General features: G+C 40.0%; 1 protein-coding gene and 1 long non-coding RNA gene across 2 annotated transcripts; both read right to left on the bottom strand.

Moving 5' to 3' along the window:
* Positions 1–4,742: 4,742 nt before the first annotated feature.
* On the bottom strand, positions 4,743–8,621 carry LOC117931327. Its single transcript, XR_004654025.1, has 3 exons — positions 5,610–8,621; positions 5,457–5,524; positions 4,743–5,044 (listed from the first exon to the last, which is right to left on the bottom strand). It is a non-coding gene; the product is annotated as an uncharacterized LOC117931327 (long non-coding RNA).
* Positions 8,622–10,642: 2,021 nt separating this feature from the next.
* Positions 10,643–11,837, bottom strand: LOC117931325. Its single transcript, XM_034852278.1, has one exon. It carries the CDS (start codon positions 11,695–11,697, stop codon positions 10,777–10,779), a length of 921 nt encoding a protein of 306 aa, XP_034708169.1. The 5' UTR covers positions 11,698–11,837; the 3' UTR covers positions 10,643–10,776.

Raw genomic sequence — 11,837 nt, 5'->3', positions numbered from 1 at the left:
CATCATTGTAGGGGTCTGTTGACCAAGTGACATGTGCCATTTCCCAAAAGGCACGGGTCAAAAAGAGGGTGGTCGTCATTTCAAGAGGACACCCCCTGACATTACTGCCCCTCTTGGGGACGAGGCCTATGCTAACAGTCGTGACGACTCAGCAACAAGCCCATCCCACCAACCTTTTTGATATACAACGACCAAAGCATTAATATGAGATGACTGACATTAAAATAATGAATTCACGACACCCCCCCATGATTGCTATTCCAAAGACCCATTATCAGGTAAATCAAACATTTATGCTCGTCCATATGGTAATCAGCCACGATCGTCGCCCCATGCCCATGGCACAATAATCATAAATAGGAATTGATAATGAATCCTTTATAAAATAATGTAGACCCCTCAATGACATGTGAAATTAGACTCGCCAAACTGACCCAATCAGAAAAAGGTCACCTAGAGATAGGTCAAGGCAAGAAATTTCACCATTTCTAACTTCCATTTTTTTTATCCGACTGTCTTGGTCGTCGGAGAGGGATTTTTTACCTAACCTGCCTCCCCCACTCTTAAAGTCGGTTGTTGTGTTGCAGGCCGTACATAAGAGTTCGTGCTTTAGGCCCCTCAGCTCTGGGCCTAAAGCACGATTCTCCCTTTAAAATATCTGTGGACTAGACATGCATGATCGGTATAAGAAAGACACCACCCTCCAAATCCCTCCGGAGTTGAAAATCCATACCCATTCCCATTCCCATTCCATTACAACAAATGGATCTCCAACCATTCTGCTCAGAATGAAGAAGTCTGTTACAAGATAATTCCTAAGGTTGATGTTGGGAAAGCCGCTAATCGAGATAAGATGCAGTCCATTTTCCAAGAATGGCCGAAAGGCTATAATGTCTTTACAAGAGTTTGATAATTGGAGTTCTCAGTTCAGGAGACTCCTGCTAGATGTGGGCAAAAAATCCAACTCTATTTGTTGGCCTCAAGTACACGATCAAATGCAAATCAAGCAATTCATCCGATTCCCAAACTGAACAATTTTTAGGTGGGATTTCTTGGACAAAGAAATCATTAGCCAAATGGGTGCAGAAGGCCTAGAAACTGCTGGATGGATTCAGACAAGTTTCTAAGATAGGTATATATTTTCCATATTGACTTTGGAGAAGGCTCCTCACAGAAATTCCAAAAGAAGTAAGGTGGGCACTCAAGTGGTTTATTTCCATTCCTTTTTAAGGATGTTGCAGTTTCAGACTTAGTTTTTAGTTTTCTAGAAGCTAAAATGACAAAACTTGAGATCCAATTTTTTAAGCCTCTTGCCATTCAGAGACCGCACAGAGCATTATTGTTCTCTATCTGTCTTCTTACATATGTCTTTATGTGTTACCATAAAGGAGTGGTAGTGGTGGTGAGGCTTGGGAGATTCCTTCCTTCATCTGTCTTACCTGCAGCTGTGATATCCAAATAAACAAGCTCTAAATAACTTTATACAATCATTTGGAATACACAGTAAGAGTTGGAGGAAGAAATGATCTATTTTCTGATGTTGTTGATGCCCCTACTTGTTTGATTTTCCGGGGCAACCTGAACTGAGGAGAATAACGAAGGAGGCTGCTGCTGCTGCAGCCTCCACCACCGGTGCCAGAATTATGGTTGTGGAAGGTTTGAGAAAGCTGTGACCTACAGAGATAACTCAAAAAGAGTTAGAAATTCTTCATAACTCCACATTATCAAAAAGGTGAGATTCAGCAATCTCCAATGAATGGGTAGAATAGAGCCAGGAGTACAGAGAAACCAACATTATCTGAACTCCACCCTCTTGGCTTCCCCAGCTTCTCCTTTCTTAAGACATTCAGATGAAGCTTAGAAAGCCCACGAGGGAGAGAGTTCAGATAAAGTCAATCTCTCTTGAACAGCACATTGACCCTCCATTTATGCTGAGTATCATCAAGGAACAGCCTCTTCTTGAAGCGAGAAGAGGAAGAAAGAAGTACATGATCAACCCCATTTATAGAGGGTGGGAAGGTATTCAAAGCCAAAAGCCTGCGATCTCTCTGTACAATTTCCAATATCCTATTGGTAGGGATTCTACTTCTTTGTTTTTCACGCCCAAATCTTTGGTGCATGAAGTTGCCAAGCAATTGTATCGAAGTTGCTTGGCAATAGTATAGTACACGTTAAAAATAAGTAGCGAGGCATAATCACATATAGTACAATTGCTTCTTTATGCCCACTATGCGCAGTACAATGACTGCAAAGGGGAAGAAGAGACTGATCCAGTCCGAGTAGCCAATGAATGTAGAGGTAGTGGAACTGTTGATTCCAAGGAGATCAACCCACCAAAACAACATCAATGAAGGGGGGTTGTCCTTTTATTAAGACAAACTTATCTGGGAAGCCCACAATGCTTGTCCTTTTCTGCTTGGAGTTTTGACTTCTCCTTGGCCAGGATGAGGTCCTCTGCGTTCTTGTTTTCACAGCCGTTCCCATATCCATAGGTTCAGAATGGAAGTTCCAAGTATTTAACTGCCGGCTCCACTAGGTTGAGCCTGAAAGGCATTGGAGAATATGAAAGAGTAGGAGGTGGCCCTCATTGGCCCGAATGGGAGACAACATCAAGGACCCTCACCCTGGGTTAACGGAGAGGCCCCCCAGCATCACTGTGGAACCAAGGTTATTACCCCCTTTGTTGAGGGGAACCTCGAGCCAGAATCTCTCCCTATGTGAAATGCACTCAGACAAGGGAGACTCCCCAACTTTGGCAGCAGGGTGGGGGGATCAATCATTCAAGTGTCCTCAGATAATACTTGTCCCAAGATTCCATGGGCATTTTTGAATATCAATATTGATGGCATGGCAAATGAGACAGAAAGAACATCGCCTTTCAATTTAATGGAGCCCCATTTACTACTTCAGTTTCATCAATGCAAGCTGAGTACATGTATAAAACCTCTGCAGAAAATGGCGTGAAGATTCAGGTTGAAAGAATGACACACAAGGCAAAGAGAGAACCGATGGTACCAAATTAAGAGTATGTGAAAAGCGGATGATTTGATTTAGATATGATCTGATTTAATATATTTTTTCTGGGTCATCCCTCAACTCTCCAACAGGAAACATGATATGGACATTATAGCTCTAATTCAATCATCACCATGTTGTTGCAGTTATGTGGGCTATCCTGATGCCTCTGGTAAAATGCCCACCCATAACCCAACAAATAAAGTACATTACAGTCTGTTTTAGGGATTGGCTACTTTCTCAGTAATTTTGGCCGTGGACATTCCCAAAATGGGTATGATCAGATCAAGTTGATTCAATAATAGACACATGTTTGCATTCCAAACTTCTTTATCCTTTTAGGGCCTATACAAAAGAGAATCTAGTACTTCATGGTCATGAATATCTGAACAGGACGAATCACCCCGTTCCTTTGGAACAAAACAATTAGAATTAGGCTCGGTCACCTACAATGCCACAAAAGGTTTCCATTTCAGCAGCCTCTATATTCTCCAACAAGCCCCAAAACTTTCAATTCAAGGATTATAGAATATGGTTTGCCAAGACAAACATGCTTATAAATTAAACCTCACCCACATATCCTAAAGCACAAATGACTAGGCATTTTTAAGTCAACACACTACATGATGCAGGAACATCTATCACTCATTTAAGCAATCTCATAATAAAATAAAACAGAAGACAACCTGGTTAGTTTGCAACTTATTAGATAAAGGGCAGTCCCAAAGGCAAGCAAAAATTCTATTCTATTCTACTATCCGAACTTCCAGCGCTTTTGGCATAATCATCAGTTTATCAAGCCTTGTAACTACAACAACCTGCAGTTGGGTTCTCGTGCACTATCCACAGCTCATCTAGGGTGGTTGAAAAAATTTGAGGCCAGAGATAATATGTTCCCTATCTTCTTTTTCCTTTAAAAAACTAATCATATTTTGCTAGACAAACAGTGGATTTGTTATCATAATCTTCCATCTGAGACGACCATTATTATCAAGAAGCAGACATTGACATGCAGATTTGGATGATCTTTCACACTTACAATCCTTGGAAACAAACATGGATCAAGCCTAATGCATATAATATTTAAAGCACTCTAGAATGATTGGGCCGATTTTCTCACAATAGTAATTAATATATAGCAGGGCAAATAACTTATTTTCGTCAATCAAGCCTCCAACTGAAGGAAAGAAACATGTACAATATGACTAAGCCACTACAGCATTGAGGGACAATACAAGAGCCAATAACAACAATAACAACTGTGCTGAGAAAATCATGTGAACTAACCAAAAATGAAGGTATCCTGCACAAGTAGGCAGACTACTTAATTGACAAGAAATCTTGAACATAATAAATTCCAATTTATTTAAACTTCATATTTACTTGAAAGGGTTAGTCTTGTGTGGTCCACAGATTGCCTTGTCCTGGGATGCTGGTTAGGTAATGGGATCTGTATTGAGGTCATTATTCTCACTGATGGTTTGATTGTCTGCAGCAAGTGGAGCTGAGGAGACTGAAGGTTACACCTGCTGCTGGAAATACAGTTGTGAGGCCTTTGAATTGGGTAGGATCTGTAGGTTTGAGAAGTCAGGAAACTGTCTAACAGTGACAATCACAAAATAGATAGAAATTCTTAATATTCTATATATCACATGGTCATGTTACTGAAGTTGTCAAGTAGTGATTTGTTGTTTATTCCCAAGGGAAAAAAGAATGGAAGTAGTCCAAATCCCACAAAGGTGACACAAAGACACCATAGAATATTTGATATTACATCTATCTCCAGCTTCTGTTTACAGGATTGCCGACATCTTAAATATTGAAAAAGCCCTACAATTTCTTCAAATAAATGTTCACAAATGCCTAATAACTAGTTCTTTAAAAATTAAGAAACAAAAAACAAAAATAAAATAAACTATGAATTAAAAAAATAAAAAACACAGATGAACGCTAGCCATAGTGGCCACCATGTCTTTCTTTTGGATTGAAGAGGTATTGGCAGGATGAAGGAAGTCACCATAACCTGTACCTAAAAATACAAAGATGGTGAATGTCATCAATCATAGAGATGGAATTGTTACAGATGGGTAGACCAAGATTGGTGCCATTAAAATAAACCAACTGCCAGAGCACCCAGTAGAATAGAGAGAGAAAATCCAACATTTTCTGAAATCTTCCCTCACGGCTTCCTCAGCTTCTCCCTTTTCTCTAGATGTTCAGACAAGCTTAGAAAGCCAATAAGGGAGAGAGTTCAGAAAATGCCAGTCTCCCTTAAACAGCACATTTTCATTTATGTTCAGTACTGGGGCTAAAACTTTTCTTCTTGTAGGGAGAATTGGAGAAAAAGGGACTTGAACCCATTCATATAGGGTGTGAAGGAATAATAATCCAAGAGCCTTCATAACAAAAGATGAGATTTGTCGGTACAATTTCCAACATACCATGGCAAATATTCTGACTTCTTTGGTTTTTTCACCAAATCACTTTGGTTGATGAAGCTGCAAGGAAACTGTATGCATAAAAACAAAGTTTTGAGGCAAGTGTAACACAAGCTAGTAAGCAAGTGGAAGGAGGGACTGACGCAATCCAACTACCTAATGAATGTAAAGCTGCTAGGACTGAAGATACCGAGGAGATCCACTCGCCTGAACAACACCAATGAAGAAATAATAGTAAACAAATCCAGTGGACGTGGATTGGCACAGTAGTCAGAAATATCAAGACAATTATCAAGTGTCGTTTTCCCCTTGGAGTTTGACATTTTTTTGGCCAAGATGACCCCTCTGCCTTCTTGTTTTCACAGCCCTTTCTACATCCATACGCCCAAATAAAAGTATCTCACAGCTGGCTCCACAAGCATTCTGCCTGATATGGCATTGGAATATATGGAAGAGTACAAGGTGACCCTCACAAGGCTATAGGAGATAACATCAAGGAACCAACCCTAGAGTATAAAGGAGAGGTCCTCATTATCATTATGGAACCAAGGTAAGTACCTCTCCCTTGGGGGAAAACCCCAAGGCAGAGATGGGGAAAGATTCCCCTCTCGAGATCAATGCACTTGAAAGAGGAAGAAGGTCCTTCCCTCCTTAAACCCTTTAGAGTCTGAGGTAGAGAGGAGGGAACCTTCCCAAACTTAGAACCAAGGTGGACCAAGGATAGACAGAGTGAGAGAGTCCTCCATCTCAGCCTAGCTGCTTCCATTGAAGACTGGAATCAAAGTTGGATTGTGCAGCCTGCTGTCAAACAGGAGAGTACTCTACAGCAACTCACATGTGAATGGACAATTTTCTTTCACCTATACTTAATATCAAAAAAGAGGCTACCTTGCTTCCACTTAATCCTCTTCACCTATCCAGATTGGTCATATCTAGATAATAGGTTCGTTAGCCTATTAGAATGGATTCAACTGCATGGGTGTAGAAAAAAAAAATACAAATGCAAGGTTCAGAATACAAGCATCAAACTACTCCATGACTGCTTCTTTTCCTAACAAAAGATATAGAAAGCTCTGAAGATGCGTGTGTGCACAAATTGTTGCTGCAAATCAGGACCATTAATACCCCTATTAAACATGCTATGAGTAAGATGTCAAAGTTGGCTAGTCCATCAAGTTTTTTCATAATCCAGTCTTAAACAAGTACAATTTGGTCTTATATATTTGCCAAAGGATTTGGAAACTTATGCTTGATCAATTCCCAACCTACGAAGTTCGATACAAAACATGCAGTTACAACAATGAAGCCAAAACAACAGGAATCTACTAAGCATGAATCCGAATAGATCAATCACTCAATACAGTTTGAGATAATGCCTATCCCAAAATTTTGGAGATATGGTTGGAATTAGTCATGAATATCAATATCCATGACATGACAAATGGCAAATAGAACAAGACTAATACATACAAATCTCTCCTGGAAACATATTAAGATTCAGGCTGAAAGAATAGCACACAAGGGAAACAAGTAACAGATGCTATGAAACGAGAAAAGTAAAAGAACGTGATGTGATTCAGATATTGATTTGATTTATTATATTTTTTTATGGTTTAAAAATTCAATAGACACATGATATGGACATAACACAAATTTGATTATCATCATCTTGATGCAGTCATCAATGATGTCTTCATGCAATGCCACAAAAGCTTTTTATTTCACCAGCTCTAAACTTTTTTTTTTTGATAGGTAAGAAAAAACGTGTCTTAAAAAGAAAATCACCAAAAGAGCACCTCAAAATACACAGGAAGTATACAAAGAGCACCAACAACACCAACAAAAAGATAGAGGGACTAACAAAAAACAACACCCCTCAACTAGCCCCTAACCAATCCACACAAAATTTTTAACTGAAGGATCACAAAAAGTAGTCCACCAAAACATGCATATGGTAAGCCTCTTCCACCTATCCTAAAGCACGAACGACTATAATCATTTTTGAGCCAACAGTATATGTCTCTCCTCTACTTTTATCCACAGTTTTCAGTCTGTGAATCTATAGCTGAATTTTTCTTTTTTTCTTTTTAATTTTTTTAATAGGCAAACAAGAAGACATCAAAAGTGCCTGAAAAAGGACATATTAAGTACAGACAATGTATAAAATAAACGCCAATACTCAATAGTCAAGCAAAAAGGGAGAGAGAAAATAAAAAACAACTGCCTCTCCCTATTTGGGACTCTACCAATCTATAGAGCTTTTCATGGTCAAGGAATAATAACCTATGTATACTCTAGCCCAATCCAAAAAGCTACACCAAAAGAAAGATTTGATTCTTGATCCGGTTATTCTGTATTTTTTAATGGACTCCTATTCCTTTCCTTCCATAACATCCAAAGTAGACACAAAGGAGTGGTCCTCCATGTTTGCTTCCACTTCTTCCCAACAAAAGAACATATCAACACAAGAGCTTTCCTCTTACTGAAAAGTGCTTCACCTGGGCCACAGAATTCTCACTTTGGAGCAGTGAAGGAGCATGAAATAAGCCGACTCTTCTTCCCCTATATACACGTAACATTTATCCAGAAAAATCCAGTTCCTCCTTCCGAGTTGATCAACATTAAAATTCTTCCCCAAATAGCTTCCCAAGAAAAAAACTCACTTTCGTTGAAACACATGGGTTCCAAACTATGCTTGCAAGGGAAAAACTCATTTTTCCTTTGAATTAAGGAATTGTGGAAAGATTTGACACAGAATTTGCTGCAATTAGTTTCTTTCCAATCCAATCTATCCTCCTCATCCCTACTAATTGAGCTCGTATGCAGTCTCCAAAAAAGAAAAAAAACTTCCTCTTCTACCAATTCCCAATCATGAAACTGTCTGTGAAAACAGATGTGTTCCACTGCTTCCTTCCCTGACCCGCTCCTACATTTTTGCAACCCAAAAGTCTTTACCAACGGCTATAGAGAATAGCACCAGAAATGACCCTCCCAAAGAACTTTGTCCATGCCAACTATCTTTACAAAACATTACTCTCCATCCATTACCCACTATGAAGTGAGATCTATGTCTAAAAATCTCTCACCCAATTCTAATAGTCTTCCACAACCCCACCCTATAGCTATCCCTCACAACCCTCAAACACCAACCCCCTTCACCTGCCCCAAAATTTCCTACTATGCCTTGTATCCAATTTACCATATGTAGCTTTTCTCAAGCCCCCCTTCCCCAAAGGAAATCCTTTAAATCTGCTCCATGCTTAAGTTCACCTTTCTTGAAATGATGAAAATGGGGACATAAAATAAATTGGAAGACTTGACAATGTACTCTTGATCAAAATGAGTTTCCCTCCTTTTGAAAGGCATTGTGTCTTTCACAAAGCAAGCCCCATGTGAGCAAATAGAACAAAACGTATGAACAAAGTGCCTAATAAGAAAAAGGGAGAAGCAAATGTACATGGGAAGCTCAAAAAATCAGCTAATACTACTAAATCAACCAATTGTATTATCCACAAAATTCAATAGGGGCAAAAAAGAAGAGCCTACCTCCCTAGCACTCACCTCTACCTCCACCCCAAACACAAATATAAAATTTTGAGAAGCACATCTTTTAACTCCAAGCAAGACTACTCTAGACCTTCCAACATGATTCTATCATGCTCTTTCCAAGTAATCCCAAAAAATGCACAACAAACTCAACCCCTCCAATGAAGGTACCATGCCATATGCGAAGGACATTTTCTAACTGAATGGTGAAGCACCCAAGATATGCTAAACAAAGAACACCATACACCTTAGTCCAAAGTCCATTTGCAATGAACAAGTGTGCGGGATGATGATATGAGATCTTCGTAGCAAAGACAATACCTATTGACCAAATTCCAACCCCTTTTCATAAGGTTTTCTAAAGTCAAAATTCACTTCCATGCTGCTTCCCATGAAAACAAGATTAAAAAAAAAAAGGTCATCATACCTTAGCACTACAATAATTTAATTATGTTCTTGTCTGCTCAACGCAGCTCAACTAGGATGTTTTAACATTAGCTTGATGCACAACTTAAATGTTCTTTTTTTAGTAAATAAAAAATACAATCTCTTTCCATAAGAATAGTCATCATGATAAGTTGAATAATAAAATGAAAAATGCATTCATGAGAACAAAGAAGAGGCACCACTAGGTCCATGAAGATAGGAAGGCAACAGAGATAGTATACTCATCTGCAACCAAAACCAATGACTGAAAAACTCGAATAATAACGTAAGTTAAGGCCTTTGTTAGAATCTTTCCATCCCTCATTTATAATCCAAAAACAAGTTAGTTATAAAAAGATATAGAAACTCTCACAGCCCTAATAAGGCAACTATTTACTCTTTCTAAATATCCAATCTTCAAAATAGTCATTTTGTCTTAAGTGAGAGCCAATCCATGACAACTCCATCCAAGCCCTGTCCATGGAAATCCTAACACATTCATCACTACTTAGGCAAGATCTATGAAACACCACACTTCAACATGCATCATTATGTAAAGAAACTCAACTAACATAAAGTTACATACAAGAAGGTCTTATAAATCAGAATTTTACATCCCCTTTATCTAACTTTAAATCTGTAATGAAACCCTGACGTTCCCAATCTCCCATATGAAACAACCATTATTAATAAGCAGAAATTGAAAATAAAATTGAAAAGTAAATTCTGATTATCCAAATGACGAATGGGCTTCCACAGTAAACATGTTCTATCCTTGGAACCATACATGTGTAAGCCAAATGCATACCAAATCTAGTGCGGTCTACAATGACTGTTCATCTGTGCCAGAGTAGTGAGACAGATAGATAAGAGAGCCGTTACATCAAAAGATGCTGGATAGACTGGACAAAGCTACAAAAACCTTGCCTTCATCAATAGAGCTTTGTACCGAACAAAATAGATGGCACTTGAAATATGCCGTACAACAATAAATCTATGGGAATAATAGAAATATGAGAGGAAGCAAAGAAAAAAAAGGTCAACATGTTGCACTGCACAAGTAGCCAGATTACCTAATTGACGAGGAATTCTTAGTCAAATTCATGATCTAAAGGGAGAATCACGAAAGCAGTGCAGAAACAAAAATTACCCAGCATAACATGTATAGAAAAGAGAATTGTAAAGTAAAGAGGATGGAGAAGAGAGAATATAATGGGGAGTTGAAACAAAAAATGAGACCTTGTATACACTAAACGTCTTCAGTTTCTTGGGATTACACTGTTTCAAATGAAAAGGTAAAGCAACACATTCTGCAGATTCGATATAAGGAAAAAAAAAAACATAAAAAGAATCAAGCCTGTGTGCCAGCCAAGGTCTTCATCTGAATATGGTTCGAATCCGCAGAGGATAGAGTTGGCAACGCCTCGTAGGAGCCCGTCCTTCTGATGCCAACAGTCTTAGCAAGAACAGCATAAGTGGCCATCAAAATGAACACCACAAACATGACATAAACCACAAAGACCAGATCCAGAATGGCCACGGCTCTCAACCTGGATTCCTCTAAGTCACACTTGGTGGATCCCTCCACCCCACTCACCACATCCAGCAGCTTATGGCAACCCTCCGGAATAAAGGCCTCCACGTAGAGCGCGAGTCCGGTCTGCAATGCCCAGAGGCCCTGCAAAATCACGGAGGCCCCCAGGGCCAGGTCAGCCACAAACAGCCTGGGGAGACAAGCGAGGATGATGCAGAGGAGGGACGAAAGAGCAGAAACGCGAGCCGAGACGGAGTCGCATTTGGCCTGGAGATCGGAAGTCTGAACGGAGGCGGCCGAGGAGGAGACGTTGAACTGCAAGTAGAATAGAGCGGAGGCGAGAGCGAAGAAGAGATCGGAGGGGAGGGGGAGGAGAGAGGTGGTTTCGGAAAGGAGAATCGCAAGGGCGAGGATAAGAAAGAGGAAGAGGACGGCGGCAGATTGGAGAGTGGAGAAGCGGTGGACGGGGGTACGGCCCTTGAGGAGAGGGTCAGCGTCGGAAGAGACTAGGGTTTGGTGGACAAAGGCAATGAGAAGGAAGAGAATGATGACGTAAAGCTGAAGGTGCCGGAGACGGTGAGACGAAGAAGGAGAAGAAGAAAAAGGGTGGTAGAGCTTGGCGGAGTAATCCCGAGCGGGGTGGTGGAGATGGGTCTTGATGGCGCATACCAGGTGGTATAGTCCAAGTGTAATGAGTGACGCAGATGAGAATATCTCATAGATTAGAGCTGATCCCATTTCATCAGTTCCGATCACCGATTTCCGATTTCCGATCGTTGATTCCTGATACTCCCTCTCCCTCTGCTGCTGACTTTTCACATTTCACATCCCTTTTCCTCCTATACGTTGAAGAACTCAATTCCTCCTCAATCCTGTCC

The sequence above is a fragment of the Vitis riparia genome, chromosome 14 (assembly GCF_004353265.1).
Source record: "Vitis riparia cultivar Riparia Gloire de Montpellier isolate 1030 chromosome 14, EGFV_Vit.rip_1.0, whole genome shotgun sequence".
Lineage (NCBI taxonomy): Eukaryota > Viridiplantae > Streptophyta > Magnoliopsida > Vitales > Vitaceae > Vitis > Vitis riparia.
Note: the sequence above shows the minus strand (reverse complement) of the source record. Positions and strands in the feature narration are given on the sequence as shown.